At 37.8% G+C, this 24,775-nt stretch overlaps 1 protein-coding gene across 1 annotated transcript; it reads right to left on the reverse strand.

The window, feature by feature from the left end:
• Positions 1–782: 782 nt before the first annotated feature.
• LOC139131813 (sushi domain-containing protein 2-like) lies at positions 783–23,080 on the reverse strand. Its single transcript, XM_070698094.1, has 16 exons — positions 22,940–23,080; positions 21,983–22,118; positions 21,286–21,448; positions 18,357–18,605; positions 17,540–17,837; positions 16,944–17,216; positions 16,311–16,579; positions 15,495–15,638; positions 15,015–15,194; positions 12,668–12,934; positions 10,441–10,686; positions 9,969–10,142; positions 9,130–9,303; positions 2,727–2,865; positions 2,304–2,391; positions 783–1,368 (listed from the first exon to the last, which is right to left on the reverse strand). Exons 2-16 carry the CDS (start codon positions 22,043–22,045, stop codon positions 1,318–1,320), a joined length of 2,778 nt encoding a protein of 925 aa, XP_070554195.1. The 5' UTR covers positions 22,046–22,118; positions 22,940–23,080; the 3' UTR covers positions 783–1,317.
• Positions 23,081–24,775: the final 1,695 nt, after the last annotated feature.

A 24,775-nucleotide genomic window follows, 5' to 3' on the forward strand; every position in this document is an offset into this window, starting at 1 on the left:
GAGGCTCGCCAACGAGCGAGCGAGCCGGGCTATCGCGTTATGGAAGGTAGCAAGATGCTCAGTCTCCGGGGCGACTCGTCGATGCAAAAGGAACATTTTCCTTTGCGTGGACGTAGGTGGCGTACTACACGGAAGATATACCGCTTGAAGCTTGAAGATTCCTAGAATTCCTTACAGGTCTTGTTTAGTCTTTATTGATACTTTCTTTGATGTTTTTAATGGTGAATTTGAAAGTATAACGCCCCAGATGTCAAACAATCATGGTCGATCACTAGAACATCATTAAAATAAACATTGAAAAGAACATTGCTCTTTGTCTAAATTTCTACATGTTGGCACTGAGGCAATGTATGTCACATTTTAGCATGAATATTTGAAATTTAGGCTGAAAGATTGAACTTGCGCAGGCGCTCCGCCGACCCTTAGCGCCTCATGACCACACATCTGAATCTTAAGTCTCGTGAATTAGCCTTTAAGTTGTACCCAGACTTTTTGTTACACGAAAAATTGCCCAGAGAAGAAAGTCAACGTAAGGGTACATATCTTTGAATGCACGACATGCAAAAACAATAGTCGGGCTATCAAGTATTAGAACTCTCTCCCCTGAAGAAATCCGTCTACCGAAAGTATATAGTTACGCCTTCTTCACTTTTATCAAGTGTCTCTGTAGCAGTGACCATGGGTATCGACCCGGGTACATTCAGTTTTTTTTAGTCCAAATTTACAGCGCCAAACACAGCCACACACAAACAGAACTTGCATCACGCCTGTCAAGCTAAAGGAATTTGACATATATATAATATATATTTATTTCCCATTTTCACAAGAACACAATCTAAAAGGTTGGATAAACTATCATTATGTGACATTTGCATTTTTTGTCAAATCTTGATTAAGCTGCATGTACATTTTCTTTTAATTGGCGTTACTCATTCAAGACTCGCGTATATTTCGACTATCGTCATAAATATCTAGGCTTATCTTCGAAACACCTGACATCACTTCTTGATCTTTTGGCCAGAGGTCCATACATCTTTCTTTCATGAATTTGACTTTGTTTGTGTACTGTCTAGTTACTGTCTGTTCTGTGCTCTTTTGTGTCTATGTTCACAACTATTGTCTTACGAATTCTGACCTAGTGTAACCGTTATTGGATTACGGATTGGTATGATTGCGATTATTTTACACAAGTTTAAAAAAAATCATTATCGAGGTCAGAACAAAACTGACGACAAGTCTAGCGCTGAAACTGCTGTGACGTGTGATGGATATTTAAGACTTCCTTGACGTCTCAGAACTGTATTTCGGCAACGACCGTTATTGGCGATATACGGAAGTGTAAACGTTTTGCGACTTAGCCCCGGGCTCCTGCATCAAAAGAGAAGTATGACATGAGAGATAAAGTCAGACACAAAATAACTAGAAACTAAATCTATTAGTATGCACATGCCATTTCCCATTGTAAGGCAGTATATGCCTAAATGTTTATTCCTGCTTGAACGTTTGCTCAAACTTTCCTGAAGGAAATTATTAAGCATTTTCACTCTAAAGAATAAATAATTCAATGTGCCAATTTTGCCACTAAAGAAAGGTATCACCCACAACTTTTCGATATTTGGAATTTAAAATGGAGAAAATCAAATTCGATTTTCAAAAACTGAGACGGTGAACACTTTACTTACTTTGGGGATTCAAAATAAATCCCACAAGTGGTAGATCAGAAAATTTTTAATTAAGGACAATTTGAGAGTCAAAAATATCTGTCCCCGCGGCGCATTCTACGTTAAGTCATATAAGTCACAAAAGCTTGTTTCTTGTAAGAAATCGGTGACTTCTGAAGGAGGGAATAAGAGTGACCAATTTTTGTAATTTATCATTTTGGGTTCTACAAATCAGCACATTTTCATTGTTACTTGTAAAAATCGGCGACTTCTAAAAGACTTTTTGTTCCAATGTTGCATTTTGTGAGCAGTCAAGGCTTTGACCACTACATGTATTAATCAAGAACGGGCAAAATCAGCAAATCAAAAAGTGCTTGCAATGAGTAAATTGCAGCCACCCTTTGAATTCAATGATAATAGACCTTGATACACAAACAATACTGTCAGATGTACAATGCAAGACACAATTGACGATATAGTTAGAAATGGACATTTATTACAATGAACACAGACGATCTGATAAGAACTGAAGGCAAATTAACAAGGTTTGTGTGACAATACGTTCTTGTCACCTGTCCCGTAGACCCTCGAGGGTCTATGCCTGTCTCCATTATTTATCGATATTGGTCATGTACCTCTTACCTTTGACTCAGGTTTCTTAATCCACTCATGGCCAATTTCAAAGGATTCATTTATGTAAATACTTCTCTCAGCATCTCTAGTAGTACGTCTGAAGAAAATTGAAGAACATGTCAAGTACTCGAACATTTGTGTGACCGAACTCCACGAAATAATATATAATGCCCTATTTTGTTACATTTACTCCATACAGATTAGTACGTTTCATTACGTGCAGTGTATAGAGGGGAGCACTAGTAGTTTTAATGGCTCTCTTAAAGGTGTGAAAAACTTATCAGAAGGAACTTCATTCTCGCCCTCGAATAAATTTAGTGGGTAACTGTGGCTGAATCGGGTGAAACATCAAGCTCTGAATCATAGACCGTGCTAGCAGAAATGTGCAGGCTCACATACACACATCGTGATGCTCCCTTTCACGAAACTCACCGTTTGCTTTTTACGTATTTCTCGTGTTTCTTGGCGAGAAAGCTCTGGATCATCCATAACATAAGCAATGTAATAACGGCAAAGGCTATCACTCCGGAACAAATCGCCAGGGCCAATTGCCAGGCAGTTAAACCTATCTCTTCATGTATCAGAACAAAAAGGAATTTAAAAGAAAAATGACTGGACAGTTACAGTATTGTAATGCATGTATGTATGTATGTATGTATGCATGAATGCATGTATTTATTCATGCATGCATGTATGTATGTATGTATGTATGTATGCCTGCATGCCTGCCTGCATGCATGCATGCATGCATGTATGTATGTATGTATGTATGTATGTATGTATGTATGTATGTATGTATGTATGTATGTATGTATGTATGTATGTATATGTATGTATGTATGTATGTATGTATGTATGTATGTATGTATGTACGTACGTACGTATGTACGTACGTACGTACGTACGTACGTACGTACGTACGTACGTACGTATGTATGTATGTATGTATGTATGTATGTATGTATGTATGTATGTATGTATGTATGTATGTATGTATCTATCTATCTATCTATGTGTGTGTCTATCTATATGTATATGTATGTATATATTTGTATCTTTATGTATGTATTACGTATGTATTTATTTATGTAGGACATTTGAGCAAATTGCAGATAAGCTTATATCTTGTAATAATTATATATATATATATATATATATATATATATATATATTATATTATATATATTATATATATATATATATATATATAATATTATATATATATATATATATATATATATATATATGAGCAAATCTTAATCTAGTAAAATGGGTATCTTTAATAATCGTACGGGACAATCTGATGCAATATTGCAAAAAAAATGCTGAACAACACTTGTTATGTAGGTCATTTCCCCCACACTCATCATGACCTGAGTTCAATTAGTCTAGAACATTCTCAAGGTCACTGCCCTTGATGACCTCACAACCTTGAATTCAATTAGTCATGTTTGGAATGTTCTGGAAAGTTGATTAGTTGTGTAAGGGAGATAATTTTAGAACAGTAATTAGCATGTCAATAAAAGTTCTAGATTGTTCTTATATGCCTTTATAAAAGGGACGTGCACAGCTTCCAGTCAGACTTTTGGGATCGTGTCTCTTGTGTGTTACTATAAACTCCAGCAGTAGTCATTCTCAAGACTTTTCAAGACCTTCACTGTCAACGCTGGATTTATACTGTGGACTTTGTGCAGCTTCAAGCCTGCAAGCCAAAGGACTGTTCATTCATCCGACTGACTGTTACAACTCTGAGACTGGAGCTTTGCCGTCCCAGCTGAGATAAGTAGTCTGTACACTTTTAAAGCTTGTACTCTATCCCTGACTTAGCAATTAGTTTTTTTTCGTAATAAATTTTGTTTAAACGTTAACTGCTGAGTTCACCCTTTTGTTCGTTTTCTCTGCACGTAACAAATTGGGGGCTTGTCCGGGATACGAATATTTTGAGCCGTTTGACAACATTTTGACAGCCTTTTCAAAACTACTGTATACTGTGAACTCAGCGAAATTCATTCATGGCGGAATTCAAGCCAGACGAATTTATGGATGACCTTGATCAGGACACATTTAATTCCCTCAGAAAAGACAACCTCATAGCACTGGCAAATTTCCTTAAAGTAGATGTCAAAAGATCTATGCGCAAGCGAGAAATTCAGTTCAAGATTGCAAAACATTTAGTTAATTCTGGCCATTTTGAGGAGTCTGCCTTAAAAGATTATGAGCCTGAGTCTTCCTTCGAACTCAAAAAATTAGAATTAGAAATACAGGCAGATTTGGAGCTTAAGAAATTGGAATTAGAAAAGGAAAAATTGCAAATGGAAGAAAGGGAAAGGCAGGAAAAATTACAAATGAAAGACAAAGAATTACAAATGAAAGACAAAGAATTACAAATGGAAGAAAGACAGAGAGAAAAGGAGAGAGAATTGGAAGAACATCGACTACAGTTAGAAATGAGACGTTTAGAGCTTGGACAATCAGGAAAATTCTTCCCTTCAGACAAGTTTGACATCACTAAGCATTTCAGGTTAGTTCCCCCTTTCCAAGAAAAGGATGTTGATAAATATTTCCTTCATTTTGAGAAATTGCTCAGAGTCTGAATTGGCCTAAGGAGTCCTGGTCTATGCTTTTGCAGAGTGCTTTGGTGGGTAAAGCCAGAGAAATTTACATTCAGTTGTCAGTAGAGCAGGCTTCAAATTATGATTCTGTGAAGGAATTAATTCTCAAGGGCTATGAGTTGGTGCCTGAAGCTTACCGTCAGAAATTTAGGGATTGTGAGAAGGTGAAGGATCAAACTTATGTTGAATTTGCTCGAACAAAAGAACAACTGTTGATCGCTGGTGTTCTTCTGAAAAGGTCAGTCAGAATTATGACAAATTACGACAGCTTGTTTTGATTGAAGAATTTAAGAGGTGCATTCGGAGTGACATCAAGACGTTTATCAATGAACAAAAGGCAGATACATTGGAGGTTGCTGCACGTTTGGCCGATGATTATTCATTGACCCACAAATCTTCATTTCTAGCAAACCATCCCAGTCCTTTTCATACAGAAACAATGCAGGTAAATTTAACTCCTCCTTTTCATCCAAGAATTTTTCAAAGGAGAGTAGAAAATCAAATGACAACAGTTCACAGAGTTCAAGTAACACTCCCACATCATCAGATCCCAAGTCTCAATCTCCTTCTGACAAACAGTTTGGTACACTTTCTTGTAATTATTGTAAGAAAGACGGCCATTTAATGTCAGAGTGTTTCAAGTTGAAAAGAAAACGTGAAGGTCAAAGTGGTCAAAGTGGATCTAAGCCAACCGGCTTTATTTCTTCATCAACTCAATTAGAGTCTAATAATGTGTGCAACACATTTTCTGAGGTTAAACCCCTCTCATCCCAATTAATGAGGTCAAGGTCAATTCTTCTCAAGATAGCATTATGGGTATTTTCGAGCCATTTATTCATGATGGTTTTATATCACTTTCTAGTGATTTCTCTTCCGCTACCCCTGTCAAATTTTAAGAGATACCGGGGCGTCCCAGTCTCTTTTGTTGGCAGATACCCTGCCGTTTTCTGAAAAGTCATTTTCAGGTTCTAAAGTTCTTATTAAGGGGGTAGATTGTAATGACTACATTCCTGTTCCTCTCCATAATGTCTATTTGTCTTCGGACTTTGTTTTCTGACCTGTGACTTTAGGTATTAGGCCTTTTTTGCCTTTCGAAGGGATTCACCTTCTTCTTGGAAACGACCTTGCTGGGGACAAGGTCATTACTAATCCACTTGTGACTGATAATCCTAGTTTAGATCAGGATCCAGAGCCAATTGAACAAGAGATACCCGATTTATTTCCTTCATGTGCCATTACTCGAGCCATGTCAAAGAAAACTTCCGAGAATCAAAATACTCTCAAAAATAATGTCACAGATGTTGACTTAAATGACACCTTTCTCAGTCAGGTGTTTGACACGGATCATTCCGTTATCCCTCGTGGATTTGAAACTTCCAGTAAAACTTCTGCTGACCAAAGTCAGACATTTCTAGATCAAATCTCATTGCAGAACAACACAAAGACCCAGATATTTTGTCTTTGTTTGACAGGGTAGATGATGAAGGTAAAACTTCAGATAGCTCTGTTTCCTATTATACAAAATCTGGTATTCTCATGCGTAAATGGAGACCTCCAGATGTTTCGGTTGATGACGATTGGGCTATAAAACATCAAATTGTGTTCCAAAGCCTACCGTGCTGAAATATTGCGCCTGGCCCATGAAACTCCCTGGGCTGGTCACTTAGGAGTCAGGAAAACTTATCATAAAATTCTCAGTCACTTTTATTGGCCTAATCTCAGGCAGGATGTAGCACATTTCTGTAAAACTTGTCACACATGTCAAATGGTAGGAAAGCCAAATCAGACCATTCCAAAGGCCCCTTTACAGCCAATTCCTGCATTTCAAGAACCATTTAGTAGGATACTAATAGACTGTGTTGGGCCCCTACCAAAAACAAGATCAGGAAATGAGTACATGCTGACAATTATGTGTACATCAACTCGGTTCCCAGAAGCCATACCACTGAGAAATATAAAGACAAAGACTATAGTGAGAGCTTTAGTCAAATTTTTCACTTTATTTGGCCTCCCTAAATGTGTCCAGTCCGATCAAGGCTCCAACTTTATGTCTGGTATTTTTCAACAAGTAATGGATCAGCTAGGCATTAAACAGTACAGGTCATCCGCCTATCATCCAGAAAGTCAGGGTGCTCTTGAGCGATTTCATCAAACTTTGAAAACATGATTAGGACCTACTGTTTTGACACAGAGAAGCAGTGGGATGAAGGAATTCATTTTCTGCTCTTTGCTGTTAGAGAGTCAATTCAAGAGTCTCTTCGTTTAGCCCATTTGAGCTTGTATTTGGACATACAGTCCGTGGCCCACTTAAGCTCGTTAAAGAGAAATTCCTATCAGACGATGATGATTGTCTGAATATTTTACAATATGTGTCAGATTTTCGTACAAAACTCTCTAAAGCATGTGAATTAGCCAGAAAAAATCTTGAGTCATCTCAGCAGTCAATGAAAATCAAATACGATAAAAACACCTCAAAACGGAAGTTTGAACCAGGTCAAAAAGTTCTTGTTCTACTTCCGGTTCCTGGCAAACCACTCCATGCTCGTTACTTTGGGCCATATCTAATTGATAAGAAATTGAGTGATTTAAATTACATCATAACAACACCTGACAGGCTAAATTACATCATAACAACACCTGACAGGCGAAAACAAAAACAGCTATGTCACATAAATATGCTTAAGCCATATTTGGATAGGGATAATCCTACTATAACTCAGCCTGTCAGTGCAGTCAGTTCAAAACATTATGAGGATAGTGATACTGAAACTGACTTGAGTGAAAATACTCTAAACTCAAAGCTGGGCTCGGTCAAGCTTCAGAACTCAGAAATCCTGGAGAAGCTGGAATCTACAAAGTTGGCACACCTCCAGCCAGAACAACAACAACAGCTGAAAGAACCAATCCATGAACATTTGTTCCAAGATATTTCAACGAGGACAAACATCATCTATCACACCGAAGATGTCTGCGACAGTAATCCAGTGGAACAACATCCAGACGGACTGAATCCTGCGAAAGCGGAATATCTCCAGGAGGAAGCCAAGTATTTGCCGAACAATGACTTTATCGAACTCAGTAAAAATAACCGGACTTTGCCGTGCATACTTTATGCCAATTCAGTGCCATTTCAAGTTTTCCAACAACAAATTGCAAGAAGATAGTCATGGGACATCCTGTTTGCTACTTTTCACACAAATTTAACAAATCCCAGAGAAACTACTCTACAATTGAAAAAGAGTGTTTATCTTTGATATTAGCTTTACAGCATTTTGAAGTTACTTTTGAAGTTACTTCTTCAAATCAGCCAATAGTGGTTTATATTGATCACAACCCTCTTGTTTTTCTGCAGAAATTTAAAGGCAAAAATCAGAGATTGCTAAGATGGAGTTTAATGTTACAGGAGTTTAATCTTGACATTAGACATATCAAAGGCAGAGACAATTTAATTGCAGACTGTCTCTCTCGTATTTAGAGTTTATTGTTGTTCACTTTCAAGAAATTTTACTTTAGAGTAAAACAAAATTTGAGTACTTAAATCCTTTTCAAGATTACATTTGTAAAAGAAAGATTTTTCTTTGAAAAATTTTCTTTTTTTGAAGAGGGGGTGTGTTATGTAGGTCATTTCCCCCACACTCATCATGACCTGAGTTCAATTAGTCTAGAACATTCTCAAGGTCACTGCCCTTGATGACCTCACAACCTTGAATTCAATTAGTCATGTTTGGAATGTTCTGGAAAGTTGATTAGTTGTGTAAGGGAGATAATTTTAGAACAGTAATTAGCATGTCAATAAAAGTTCTAGATTGTTCTTATATGCCTTTATAAAAGGGACGTGCACAGCTTCCAGTCAGACTTTTGGGATCGTGTCTCTTGTGTGTTACTATAAACTCCAGCAGTAGTCATTCTCAAGACTTTTCAAGACCTTCACTGTCAACGCTGGATTTATACTGTGGACTTTGTGCAGCTTCAAGCCTGCAAGCCAAAGGACTGTTCATTCATCCGACTGACTGTTACAACTCTGAGACTGGAGCTTTGCCGTCCCAGCTGAGATAAGTAGTCTGTACACTTTTAAAGCTTGTACTCTATCCCTGACTTAGCAATTAGTTTTTTTTCGTAATAAATTTTGTTTAAACGTTAACTGCTGAGTTCACCCTTTTGTTCGTTATCTCTGCACGTAACACACTCATGACAAAAAATTAAGTTACGATATCTTTACTCACTGCTACAAGACGGAGATTCACCATCCCATGTGGCATTTGATTGACAGGTTCTATTGTTATCACCCTGAAGGTCATATCCGTCCTCACAGGTATAGTCAACGGTGCAGTTATACGTTGTACAGGCAAGGATTGGTGTGCCATGGCTGACGGGATCCGGCTCGCTACAGTCAACGGCTTATTCGGAGAAAGAGAGAGAGAAAGAAAGGGAGAAAAGGTTGTAGAGGACATTTTGAGCTTTCAATACGCGGTCATTCCTGATTGTGTTGTTCTTGATTCGGTAAGAGAATGGTTGAAAGTTTCATTGAGGAAAGTTTGAGCGAAAGTCTTTCACTTTCGAGGCGCGTATACTGCCTTATAGACATGCTTGTCTAATTTAAATCAGATGTAGGGATCGATTTTTATCTTTCATTCTTTTTATCAGACTGAGTCTTGTTCTCTGTATTTGTCGTATCATGCTGGTCTTCGTTTCCCTGCGGAACTAAGGGCATTACGAATGAATAGGCCACACAAATAACAGCCATGGGCAAAAGCTGACCGTGGGCAAAGCAACTGGAGTGTGAAGGTATTGGGTGTAGTACCTTTGCGACAAGTAACGTGCTTTACCTTAAATTTACAATCTGGACGAAACCAACAAAAGGAATAATCTAAGATCTCATTACTGCCCACGGCGGCGCTCAAAAATGTGTAGTTTACATTGTTGAACGCTAAACTAGGAACTATTCCCTTAAACTATCACAGTACTCTGGTTATGTAGCAAGTTGGCTGAGTGCCTATGACGATACCATTAATCTTCTAGGATGGCAACCCGGAGAAGTGCCACAGAATAAACGTTCCCTTACCTTGACATACCGGTTGTGTACCACTCCAGGAGCTATTTCCCAGACACACTCTTTGTTCGGATCCTATTAAGTTAAAACCTTGATTGCACGCAAAGGTTGCATTACCGCCCTCCGTGTACTTGTCTGCAGTCATACTACCATTGGACGGTATCGGTAGAAATCCACAGCTAACAACTGCATGATGAAATTTTAGGTGATTTAAACAAAAAACGCAAACGTACATTTACCAGTCAGTAATTGCTGCGTACGCCAGAAAAAAGCCGTGACTAGTGGACTAGTCTAGTAAAACAAAAAATACATATACCAAATGTGAGCTAAAAGGCTTCAGCTGATTTGAGCAAGAAAACAGAATTATTCGAAACCACACCGTACATTGAAGTCAAAGGAGTTTTAAGATAAAAATATTCAGTAGAATTAACATTATTTTGTGCTTCACTGATTAAAATAGCGAACATTGAGAAATATCAATGACCTTTGACAGTGTCTTCTACGAAGGTTTCATACTGCACCACTGCTTCTTTGGAGGCCTTTGCTACGCTTTCACTTCCAGTTACCTGGTAGTCGAATATGCACTGGGTATTTTCACCACAAAGAGCAACTACGTCATCCGTGACGTTTGTTGATACTTCAAAGTCTGGTTCGTAGGTATAGTCGTTGATTGTTTCATGGCTCTCTCCAGAATCATATCGGAAGAGAGAATTCTCTTTGGAAACATTCCCTGGAAATGTGACGCAGTCGTTGAGAACGGCTGTTAGTCTCGCTCTCACGGCTTAAACTCAAAAAAACATTTACGGAGAAATTTTCAGGTCGTTTCCAAGACGAGTTTTTCAGTCATTGAACAATATAGAAACTGAAAATGCTCACGTGTTTCATTATATATTGCAATTATGTGTAAATTTGAACCTTTGCAACTTCATTGAACGTGTTATGATCAGCATATTGAATAATATTCACCACAGATTAATTCTAAATCCAAGTATATATCCCCAATCAGGCAAGTTCATTAAAATATGCAAAATTAGGAATTGACTGAAGTAAAAATGTTAAATGACTTTCATAATGTCGTATCATAGTATCTTTAATGTACAAAGCAAGTCGTCAACTTTGGTCTAGTCAAGACAGATAAATATCCTTAATTAGGAAAGTTCATTTAATTTGCAAAAGAGGAATTGGCTAAAGTAAAGATGCTTAATGACTTTCAATGTTGTATCATAGTATCTTTAATGTACATAGCAAGTTTCGTCAAATTTGGTCTGGTCAATACAGCTAAAATATCCCTAATTGGGAAATTTCATTAAATATGCAAATGAGTATTTGGCTAAAGTAAAAATGCTTAATGACTTTCAACAATGTTATATCATAGTATCTTTAATGTACATAGCAAGTTTCATCAATTTTGGTCATGTCAATTCAAATAAATATCCCTAATTTGAAAAGTTCATTAAATATGCAAATTAAGAGTTTGATGAAGTAAAAATGCTTAATGACTTTCAATAATGTTAAATCATAGTATCTTCAATATACATACCAAGTTTTGTCAATTTTGATCAAGTCAAATCAGATATATATCCCCAATTAGGAAGTTCATTAAATATGCAAATCAAGAGTTTGCTGAAGTAACAATGCTTAAGGACTTTCAATAATGTTAAATCATAGTATCTTCAATATACATACCAGGTTTTGTCAATTTTGATCAAGTCAAATCAGATATATCCTAATTAGGAAAGTTCATTAAATATGCAAATTATCCATTACCTTTTATTTCACCCCTTAATATCTTTAACAGTTGATATATCTTGGTGTGATCAACATTTGTAGCAAATCTCATCAAATTGTGTGCAGTCGTTGTCAATATATATCTGTTTTTTCTAAAATCATTAATTATGCAAATGAGCAAAAAGTAAGCAAGCCACACCCACCAAAAACTAATCAGTTCTTGCCATTTGCAAACTGAATCTATGTACCAGATTTGATTCTGATCTGATGAGCCGTTTTTGAGATATCGAGCACACAGACAGACAGACAGACAGACACACAGACACACAGACACACAGACAGACAGACATCGCTGCGACATATGCTCACGTGTGTTAACACGTGAGCAAAAAATGGGTCGAATAATCAGCAAATCTGGACGTGTCCAGGAAAATCGTTGTTGAATTACGCGTTTTTCATTCACTTACCTTCTGAATCCGCTGGAGCTCTTCGTCAAATTGTAAGATTTGATGGAGAGCCTAACCTTGCAAGCTGAATTAGAGGGCTACTTTTAAGGCAGAACGCACCTCGGGGACAGATAGTCTCCTCTCACTTTTACAACGTTAATTTGGCCATATCACTTGTGTAGGCTCATTTTGAAGCTTATGGTGTAAATAAAATTTTCACCGGCTTAGTTTTGTTAAAATCGAGAATTTTAATTTCCCAATAGAGATAACATAGGAATGGTGGCCATTGTGGATTTCAGATTTTGTTAAATACTGGGTAATTTGTTCCTCTAGTACCAAAATTTGCACGGGCCTCCCTATTTCTTTTTTTATGGTTGAAAGCTAACAAGAGGAAAATTTGACCAAAGTGTAAGTCTTTGAATCTCGCGGCGCGCACAACCTTAGTAGTAAGATATAATGGTACGATGATATCAATGTGTCACTCCGTCAAACCTCACCGAAAAATATTAGTTTTTCCAAACAACAGTAAATACTTACATGTCATTCCAAACGAGTAGTGGATTTCTCGTAAGGTCGAATTTTGCGGCAAATACTCTCCATCAGCGGCCAACAGGTCATCATCCGGGTCGTCATTCCAAGTTCCCATAAGCCCTCGCGATTTACCTTTCAAAGATGGAGGTCCGAAGAGCATGTACGACATCATAAGAGTGCCTTCCGTGGCGGTGACTTGTACTGATACGCCATCTCTGAACATAATCGTGATGACAGACGAATTTCCAGAGTAGTCCTTCACGACTGATACGCCTTGAATATCACGAAAAAATGTCATTTATTCGTTGGAAAGACAACTTGAATAACAGGCAGACGAACAAAATAACAATTTTACGACAACGATAATATTCCTCTTGTTCAACCGTAAATACCAGAACGAAATTAAAATCTTACTTTTGGTACGTTTGTTTTAATCGAGAAGCTACTCACTGCATACTGATTAAGAATGTATCAGTAAAATTTATTTAGGGATGGACCATTAGATCTTGGGAGGGGGGTGGTCACAATGAAATTGTGAAAAATTTTTTTATACTATTATAATTAGATTAGCTGTGCAATTTTTCTTTTTCAGAGTAAATTTTCAGAATTATAATTTTGTTTTAGTTCGTCGCTGTCTGAGGATAAAGAGGGCAAAAATGTGGTGCTTGGCACCACAAGCGGCCGCGCAAGCGGTCAGGGGGGGTCAGGAGGGGGTGTCCCCCTCCTGCCGTTGGAGCTTTTGAAAAATAGAGATTAAAATGGTGTTATTTGGTGGCACTTGGGGAGCATTTTTTTCAGATTACACATCTAACTCTGAAACATGGTCTTCTTGCTCCTCAGTAGCTTCCTATAGTTTTGAAAATTGACTATTTTGGTTTCCTGGCTTCCCTTTCTACTGCGTGGTGAAATGCCTACATTCACCCCACCAAACATCATGCATTTTACAATTGATTTTGACAAGCTGAGAAGCTGTTTGCAAAATATAGTGAAATTTGCATATTTGTGTTTTTAGAGCAATTGTTGCCCTTTTTTGATCAAAACATCTATTTCTCTGTAGCAGCATGTCCAAATTGATTGGATGTGTATAGATGTGGTGAAATTTCAACATTTGTCTTTTTAGGGCAATTTATGCCATTCATGGTCAAAAAATCTGTATTCTCTGAAAGGGCTTTGCTACATAAGTCCCTTAAGATTTGTTTAAATCATGCTCTTTTTTTGTGGTGGAAAAATTCTTCAGATAATTGTCATTCAGCATTTGCTACACACAAATGATTATTAATGCAGATTTATTCAGTATTTGCTATCGAGAAACTTTCAAAGTTCAACCCTTTTGTGTGTTTTTGTGTTGGGATTTGTTGGATAGATGGCATTCTACGTAGTGTATTGTTGAATGTTAAAAAATGTGTTGCTGTTGTTTTTAAGGTTGTTTTTTGAGAAAAAAGAATTGAAAATGTCCTTTTAAAAGCAAAATAATACATAATGACTTGATATGTTGTTTTATCATTATTGACGTGTTGCTACTTGTTCACCCATTCTTGCATTCATCATTGCAATAAAATGCTGTGAAAAAAATTAACCTGATGTGGCCTGCATCTGTTCACCTTGATCTTTAAATGCAAATATAACTGTCTGTCTTGACAAGCATACCATAGTTTCAATGTTTTACCTAGTGTACCTGCTTGGTTTGTATCCAGGAAACAAGTAGAAAACAGGCTCTATAATTTTATAATTTTCAAGTGATCAGAATACAAAAGTCCTGAAAAGATAAGATAATCACAACTTCCAGTAAATTAGGGATACAGTCACTCTAAATGTATAAATTAAAATTAAAAATGTGCCTGGAGGATGTACTAAAAATACAGAAAGTTGCTTCCTGTCGGTAAAATCTAAAAAAAATCAAGATTTTAAAGACTTTTGCATTCTTATTTTTTTTTTATATTTTGCAAACTAGTTTGAAGATTTTTTCCCCTAACTTTCTGCTCTAAAATTTTTTTTTCTGTTTTTGACCACCCCTCCCAAGATCTAATGGTCCGTCCCTTAAAGCATTTAAGTCAGCATTTTGTTAACCTGTAACAATATTTGTATATAGACTATTGCAATGAACTTCTTTCGAAGTTTCTCCGCAATGTGGATCGAGTCACGTGTTAATGGAATGGTTTGTTTTAGCACGGGTGACATGACGACTGTCAATCTGATTAAATCGGATGTAGAGTACGGCGACGTCTACTTATGCGTACGCGGTATTTAGAGAATACCGCATACGCGTAAGTAGACGTCGCCGTACTCTACATCTGATTTTAATCAGATTGGACGACTGTGAACTAAAGCAAATACCATTACGAGATCATCATACCGTTAAAAGTCCAAAAATTATTCTCTTCAAAATCCACTCTTTCCCAACCAGTGTTTCCTTCCGTTGAGTTTATCCACGCATCAAGGATTCGTCGGTTGTTCACCTGTACTTGAACAGCGTCAGACGTCTGTGTACTCATGGCAACGGCGGTGAACACGGTGGCGCCCTCTACCACTTCACCTTGAGATACCAATAGCATATATTTGTTAGCTGTATTTTGCCAATAGAAATGACCATATTTGGCCAATATGTCCGCAATCATATGTTAAACATTCCTTTTCATCTCGCTGCATCAAACTATCATGAACAAAAGGAAATCTTAATTCTGTATTGAAATAGCGTACTTCTTCGAAAAAGGCTATGAGAGGATATTATAAATGCACAAGAGGAACTATTCTAATATAGAAATTCAGCTCTTGAACAGATTAACAAGCAATTAAAGGTCCTCTAAATAAGCTTCCTTTGAATTATAGAGTTTACCTGATTGAAGTTTCAGTTCCATCATCCTGCCTTGCATAATGAATGTATCGTTTGTTGTCATTACAAGATAAAACTCGCCATGACCATTAAAGGTATACTCCAAACCATCCAGGGTGATGAAATGTGGATCGCCGACACCGCCACCTGATATTTGCAAAAGAGTGTGATGGTAGATAGGGAAGCTATTGAGTAAAATTATGTTATTGTTTTTTTGTTGTTGTTGTTGTTGTTTTTGGGGGGGGGGGTGGTAACTTGAAATTAGACCACTACATGCAGAACGAATTGTTGTCAGTTTCAAAGTGATCAGTCAAAACTTGTCACAATAATGGAATGTTGGTGATTCAATCAGCAGTAACGACATATTTCTATATAAAGCTAACCATTGACATCGCTTGTCGACATCTTTCCCACGTGAACACCATGACTTCCAGCTGCAAGGGCAAAATGACATCTCAAGTAATTCTCGAAAAACAAAGACGACATCCGAAGAGTTCCAAGAAGTTGTGGCAGTGATAAAATTGCTCAAGTTTTGGGTATTAAATTCCACATTCCAGTCGTTTCTGGTCTTCAAGAACTGCCATGTTCAACCAATGAAGTCAATCTTAGGGACGTGTTGAGAAAATCATCGTTCTAATTTTTCGATCTAAGTAAATATTTTCTTTTCCCAATAGAAGATAAAATTCAAAAGAGCCATGTTCATGTAAAGTTTGTAGCATTTGCATGTGTAGTTGTCAAGTAATGAATTGTAACAAGGTCAAAGGTCGCACTGCAGGGGGGTCAAATGGCAAGTGTCACGCTTCGAAATCGATGCCATACCTGGCGCAGGTGGCTCATACTCTTTACAGTCATCCGATGGCCTGTTGTCATAGTACAGCTCACAGAGGTCACTAGAATAGTAACAACAGTGTTCCCATGGTAATATGTCTGTCAGATAATGTGATAAGTATGGTACTGTGCCCGGTGATTTGTACGGATAAATGCCATCGTGATGACGTCGATGAGAGGTTCCTCCGCTGTATTCCTGGGGGCCATCTATTAAATTTCCTTCGTTGTTATAGCAACATTGTTGACCTGAACCATACCCGCTGTCAATTGGATGGATGTAGGTAGAAAAAGATGTATAAATTTTCTTGATGTGAAGATCATAGCATTTGGCATGGGCGCATACATTCTTACAATACCTAGTTTAATATTACATCAGTACATACTGAAATATGTTGGTATGGACATTTGCTAAAGAAGTATATCATGAAACTACTAAGTCTAGCTTTAACAAAAGCTAATACAATTTCATTTTATGTTAAATATTAATTTGCAGTCTTGAAAGTGTTCGCCATGGTCTACACATAAGAATAAGTTCCACTTTATATTATGGATATTCGATTATATACATTAGTTTGGCCGAATCGACATACTTGTGAGTGAATAATCAACGGATTTGATTAATACCTTGGTTCATTAGCTCTAACACAGTGTAAGGCCAGAGTCCGTCTTTCGCAGTTGTCTTCATTCGACAATGCCTCGTTGCAGGTTGGGTGAGCTGTATACCTCCCGGTGTCCACCCTAGCTTGCTGCAGCGTGCAAGGGCAAGGTTCAAGGTCATCTAGGAAGGTTTTGTCACGCTCCTCTACAGTGAACGCCCAGTCTTTGCAAAGTCCTCTCGCATCGACGTTGAACTTCCACTTCAGTGAATGTACGTCGCTCCATAATGACTGCGGATGTCTAGAATTTGACGGAAATAGGGAGATGGTAAGAGTGGATCTCTTGGTACCAAGACTACACAACACATTCAAGCTATTATTCCGTTGTCAATATTTAATTGTAACATAAAATTTACACATGAATTTAGTTTGGTCACTAAATATATTGTTTCTCTTTGATGCGTTGAATAACTTCAAGCGGTTGTTCAAGTGTGCAAACCATTTGAACACAAATCATTCAACAGCTGCAGGTACAAAGATATAAAGATTTCAGCTACCACCACTAGCTACAACCACTTCCGACAAATGCTCCTGAAGAATATTAAAAATCAAAAGTGTAGATACTCATCCAAGCTTGATTCAGTTTCTGTGAGTCTGATGGCCCCAATGTGGTATCGAGGTTCATTGATCATCTGTCTGTCGAACGTTAAAGTTCCACTATTTTCTACCCTGTCCTTTATGGTTGAAGCCAGTTGCAAATCAACATCTCCAGTAACAGTGTTCTCCAAATAACCGTAGAGAGAAACCCTGAGAAGTTGACCTTCAATAGCGGAGGGGTCCCAGGTGATTGTGACGTCATCTGTCGCGTGCCAATTCAGCGCATCGACGCGTTCAATACGTTGACTTCGAACTTCTTCATTTACTGAATGAAGGATTATAGAAGAATTGTTTGAATGCATATCGTGGTGTCAACATTTTTCCGTAAGTCACCATGAGCATCCACCTCCATGTGCCCTCCACACACATTTTTAAGATCGTGGATGCCTTGTCAAGTGCCTTTATATATGTTTTGTAGACCGAAGATATTTGACTGTCTCCGATCAAATTTTAGTGCCTTTTGTCTTAAAACCAATCAGACGACGCGACCAATCCTCGCATATCTATCGCTCATGAATTTAGCAGAATAATTATATTACGAGCCTGTCAGGTTGAAATAATGATGCATGGTAATTCCAAACACACTATGATACCATACTATTCGGGGAGGGAGGTGGCGAGTGTCAGATTGTCTCCTCTTATTCATTGTACTATAAGACCGTAGCTTTTAATAATATACATTGATTTTACTTCGTCCTCTTCCGCTTAGTGCTGACGCAAAATGTGAAATGGAAGGTTTTAATGTGGATAATTACCTGTGTGCATGGCATTGACTAGAACTTACCAACGGTGAAAATTCCTCGATACTTATCAAAACTTTCGCCTCCGTCTGTTGAAAGACTGAATTCGAGCCTACCAATTTCATAAAAGATTGGCGTATTGCACCTTGCAGTCCATTCATTTTCCTTCGTTGCTCTGACAACGTTCTCTCCAAATTTACAGTATATGGCCGAATTTCCGAAGCACGGTCCCGAGACATAAATACGCTGTCCTCCCAGCATGTACCCGTAGCTGGGATAGACGCTAAGTACACCTGTTTGGGGAGTCAACAACATGGGTAAATATAAGGGCCAAGTCGCCATCTTAGACTTAGCCTTAGTTATCGTTGTTTTGAAAGCTGGCGTGCTGAGGAGTACAAAAAAATGAAGACGCGACGAGTGAAACATGAACGATCGAATCACCGTTCACGCTGCGCATTCTGCCGAAATACACGCACTAGGGGCAATATTTCGGCGTAAAATGTTATCAAAAGAGATTGCAAAATCTTTGTACATGCGGAGATATACCATCTGTATGGATCTGTTGAGAGCAAAGCACAGGAGTTAAACAGAGATAACGAATCGGCCCAGAAAAATTGTAATCAGTGTCGGGTGCTTTTAGATGTAAATATGCGATATTATGGAAGACCGGTCACGACATGCGACATGCGACCTGCGACTTCAAAACTGCGACCTGCGTCCTGCGAGTTTGAAACATACGACCTGCGACTTCGGCATTTAGACCAAGGTGTAGGCCTAACCTGCGACTTCACAACAGCGACCTGCGTCCTGCGTGTTTGTCAAACTGCGATATCAGTCTTGATTTGTTCGCACCATTGCTGTGAACACGAGCCTGAAAAACACGAGGGACACCATTGCACTATATTAAAACAGCCGGTTTACCGCATTCTCGCGACCAGAGCATTATTTTCGCACCGCTGGCCTACGCAAAAATCGGCCAGCGAAAGAATTCAACCAGCGATAGAAGTGCATGAAGCTGTGACAGTAGAGAATTCCACAAAGGAAGAGCACAAATTTATTTTCCCTCTTACGAAAGGCAAACCGATCTGAAATAATGCAATAGCAATAGGGTTTTAAACGTCTACATCAGTGTTTAATAGTTTCTGGAACTTTTCTGCCTACATGATCTAAAATATTATATACACACAAAAAATAATATGTACATATTATAGTATGTACATATTAGGCTTAAAGACTGAAAATAGGATTGTAGGAGGGTTTAATTATGTCCTGTTTTACAGTTTTAACTCGCGTTATCTATAAAGAACTTGAGTCGGTCTCTGGCTATTCATGGTTAGCAAATATGTTTGCACTTCTGTCAATATCAGTATTATTTTAACTGCTTTACTTTGCATATGTTATTTGTGTAGACAAATGTAGTCCGAAGTTAACCAGCAAGAATATTTTTATTTTTCCAATTACTGAACAAAAGTTGGATCAATTCGATTTTTTGACGAAAAGTAAAAATGAAATTAGACGAAAAGATGGCAACATCCGATGATCAATCACTAGAGAATTGGAACAAAACTGGAAATGTTAGAAAATGAACGACAATAACTGAAAATTCGAATGTTTGCAATGACACTGACGCAGTTATGATACAGGGGGGACAACTGATGAATTAAACAGACAGCTAGATGGTTATACCACAGTGAAATGAGGATAAATACCAGAGATTTCTAAAAATCAAAAAGTTTGTCGATAACATAAGGAAAGAAGCGAGGTAAGGCAGACGAAGAATATCTAAAATAATTTGAAATTATAATATAAACATATAAATGCCTATCACGTAGCATATTATTTTCCATGCATTAACACGGACTTTCAACATTTCCGTCATAAAATTATCTCTCCAGATGAAAATGAGTGAACTGGTGTGTACATGAATTGAGTTTTTCCAGACTTGGTGAACGATTTACCAAAGCGAAAGCAATGCTTATTAATTGATCGATGTTGAACGTTAAATCTCCTTTCCACGTTTTACCCTTTGAGCGCTGTAATTTTCTCCCACCAAAATTTTAGTGCAAAATTTTACCAATTGTATGATTTTTCTGTAATTTTTTGATAATTTTGGACCAAATCGACATCACATTTCATTGGCTACAGGTTTTTCCCAATTTTTTTGCAAAAATTGGAGAAAAATTGACAGGGGTTTATTATATAAAGGGGACAAAAATAGACTTTGGCGCTCAAAGGATTAAAGTTCACGCAAGACGCCTCCAATCTAATACTGAGGAAAACACCATGAAACGTTACGTGTTGTTGTCGCATGTCGCAGTTGTGAAGTCGCAGGTCGCAGTTTAACAAACACGCAGGTCGCTGTTGTGAAGTCGCAGTTACACGTAGGTCTAAATGCCGAAGTCGCAGGTCGCATGTTTCAAACTCGCGGACGCAGGTCGCAGTTTTGAAGTCGCAGGTCGCATGTCGCATGTCGTGACCGGTCTTCCATACGATATAATATAATTTGAACGTTTTGAGAGGAAATTGCTTACTGTGTGCAACTGGCCTCCCGCCACGATGTGAAAATTCCACTCTGGCACCCAATAGTTTTCCACTCTCCCGACTCCAAAAGCAATAAAACTTCCCGCTTCCCGTCTCAAAACTTAAAAGGCTATTCACTATTCTATCTTTTTCACAAATTATGAGTTAATGAGTACAAATCGCCTGCCCTTCCGCAAAGAAATTGTTTTGAAACGCCTTTTCCACAAAATAGCTTTGTCGGCGAAGCCTTTATCCAAAGTAACCTAGTGTCCATTCGATATTGATAGGCCTAGAGGTCAACAACAACAATAATAACAACTATTCATTACAATGTTTGGTGTAGATTTAGCCATAACTAAGCCAGACATATAAAGCCATTTATGAGGTTTCAAACAAAGACGATATGTGTCAGGGTTAGTCACCTTTGTATCAGAATTTTGACAATGCGCTTACCCTCCGTATTGCATCCGCCATCTTCGATTTCTTTGTCGTCAATTTGAAACATGAATCTACCGATAACATCTACGTTACTCCACGTGTCGATGTTTACGATATCCGATGTCCTTGAACCATTGACCGTGTGGTAGGTGATCCCGTCACCGGCGTTGAAACCAACCTACTCCAAGACAGCGTCAGGAGAGAACAAAACAAAAAGTACTTGAAATTATACTTAGTGAATTTCGTAAGTTTTAAGCTATTGCAGATGTGGTAAAAATAAGATTGAAATGTTTGTGACATAGTTTAAGATTTTGTGATGTACTCATTATTTTAGCTCGTGTCTCGAAAATGATAGACAAACTTTGGTCAAACTATTTTTCATGTAAATTTTCAACCGTTCTCTTTCAAAATCAAGAATACAAATCGGTGGTCGCCTTGCAGGAAAAACAAATTACCCGATTTTTGCCAATATTTGAAATTCAAAATGGCCGCCAAACCTGACCTGTGCTATTTCTGTGGAGAAAATGAATTTCTGATTTTCGCAAAACTAAGCCAGAATATTAATTTGAGAGTCAAAATATCTGTCCCCGAGGCTTAATCCACCTTAAATTGACTTTTCCTTTCGTTTAACTGTTTATCCTGTCTGTGATTTATAGGACTGGTATTAGTAGGTTTTGAATTGAAGTTCGTCCTTTTAGGAAAAGTACTTTACCTGAGCCGGAGTTCCTCCAAATCCCGTGTCTGGGTTGCCACTACTCGCTGTCCAGTCGTCCATGTCACTTCGTCATAGTTATATATCGCAAAGAGTGTCTACCATTGGTCACTAAAATGCATTGAAGAGTGTTTCTCTACAACATTTAATTAAAGAGAGCATACGGGTTAAAAATTGGGTTGATAGGGTTTAGGGCAGCGATTACCATTAATAAACAAAAAAAACCAATTATAAACTATAAACAAACTGTAACTACTGTTGTTGAGCCATGGGTTAAATATTCTATAAATGTATATTTTTGTCCAGTATGGTGGCGTTGCTGTCCTCTCCATGGTATCTTTAAACAGAACTCCTTCTTTACATCACGTCATAGCCCGCGAATCCTCTAACAAACATGAATACAGACATTGTCTATAAATAGTTCTAAAAGCGACAGCTTAACAAGGGACGGTATCCAGTACCCCTACTTTCAAATTGAAAGGCAGTTGCCTTATGTGTCACCATTACGCTGCATGTCGGCTGCCGAGAACAATGATAAAGCTGGCAGATAGATGAAATTGAGAAATATTCCTACAGCAGTGTTAGAAGTACTTCATGTGTTAAAAGTCGAGTAAGTGCTGATAAAATGCTGGAATATTACACTTTTGTAGAATGTTTAATCCTTGTTGCAAGCGAACTTTTTTTTTCTGCTCAACATCATATTAAGGGACTGTTGGTCATTCGCGTTTCATACATTATTGCTCATCTCGTTGTAACCTGTGCTTGTACAATTGATATAGTCTTTATCCCATGACAAAGCCCAAAGCCCATCAGACTGCTTACACGGTCTTTATACAATGTAATTCACCCTGACTCGCCTAACTGCTTGAATTAAAAATATCGTGAACAGCACGGTTAGAGTTACTGTAACACTAAGAGTGTAAGCTTAGACAGCGACGAACTGGGAAAATATCTCACTTTTTGCTTTCCTGTATCAGATGCACCGAAAAAAGCGACATCGTCCCAAGTAGCTATCAGCATCCAGGTGGCTTGAAAACTTTTTTGCCGGGCAAACACTCTGCGAACTTCCTGCGTTGCTCTGTCGAGAAGTACATCATCCGGGTTCGAGATTTCCCTGAAGTAAACCTCACCGCCGTTTCTGGTATCTATATCTGCCCAGAAGGGCGCCACAATACACCGATCTCCGTCCAATGGGAATGGGTCGGGAGTGTATTGAGAAACTATGCCGAGGAAAGATACCACTCCATTGGTGTTCACCTATTGTGTGTACAAGACGTGTGAAAGAAGAATAATTGCTTAACTGATTAAAAAGACAATAATAATAATAATAATAATAATAATAATAATAATAATAATAATAATAATAATAATAATAATAATAATAATAATAATAATAACAACAATAATAATAATATTAATAATAATAATATTAATAATAATAATAATAATAATAATAACAATCATCATCATAATTAAATAAAGAATTATATAATCATAAGAATGCTAATAATAGGTCCGATTTTTCTTGAAATTTAATAATATTGATGATGATGATGATGATGATAATAATAATAATAATAATAATAATAATAATAATAATAATAACAGATTATCGTCACATTCGTTGTCATCATCATCATCATCATCATCATCATCATCATCATCGTCATCATCATCGTCATCATTATCATAACCGTCGTCGTAATTGAGTCTTTTATGAGAACTGAAAAGCAGCTGCAAAGCCTTCGCCATGGACTGGAAGCAGTGCGACGAACGAGAGGCTGTCAAACAGTTTAAATTTGTGTAGGCGGAGCGTGTGATGAGGAGGGATTGTTTGAAATAAAAAGACGTTAAAATGAAGAATTTACCCAGAGAGAATCATGGTTCTGATCGAAGAATGGAAATGGTATTGAAATGAATATTTCCTCTGAGCTGCCGTCATCATTTTGCGCATTTCGGGAATCGCCGACTTCTTGACCATATGGAAACATCAGATCTGTAGGGCAAGTACACAGAAACCACGTATGTACATTTTTTTTTATCTTTTCACCTCGTTCTCAACTAAGTTCCTCTCGAACAGAAATTATGCAATTAAATTTGACAATGAAGAATCTCTCTCTCTCTCTCTCTCTCTCTCTCTCTCTCTCTCTCTCTCTCTCTCTCTCTCTCTCTCTCTCTCTCTCTCTCTCTCTCTCCAATTATGCAGTCACAGTGACTTTAGCGATCTTGGAATGTAATCACCCAAGTTCTAACGTCGTGATAGTATAAATCAACGTAAGTTCTATTTTGACAGTGATCGTCTGAGCAATTCAACATTGTTCCACTCTTTCTTCATTTAAATGAAAATAGAGTATATCATCAAGTAGAGAGAGAGAGAGAGAGAGAGAGAGAGAGAGAGAGAGAGAGAGAGAGAGAGAGAGAGAGAGAGAGAGAGAGAGAGAGAGAGAGAGAGAGAGTATGTTGCCAATTGTTATTGCCTCAAATTGGTTCAGGCCACCCTGAACGTTTTTCGATCACCTGTCTGAGCGAGAGTAACGTAAAGAGCTGGAGTAAGTTTCCGGTTTGTATCTGTCGCGACGTCGCCAGAGGTAACTATAAAAGAATCGGTTGATTTCATTGTTAGGTCGTCAATCGCTCATATCTTACAAAATCGCAAGGTGGGATGACCAGCTTGTTTCATACAGCAGTCTGCTACGAGAATGGGTCACAATTAAGCAACAGGACAATCAAGTTATAGCGAACTCAATATATTGTCATTTGCTTACCATCAATGCAAGGATCATACGTCGAGAC

This window comes from Ptychodera flava, chromosome 4 (assembly GCF_041260155.1).
Source record: "Ptychodera flava strain L36383 chromosome 4, AS_Pfla_20210202, whole genome shotgun sequence".
NCBI classification, from domain to species: domain Eukaryota; kingdom Metazoa; phylum Hemichordata; class Enteropneusta; family Ptychoderidae; genus Ptychodera; species Ptychodera flava.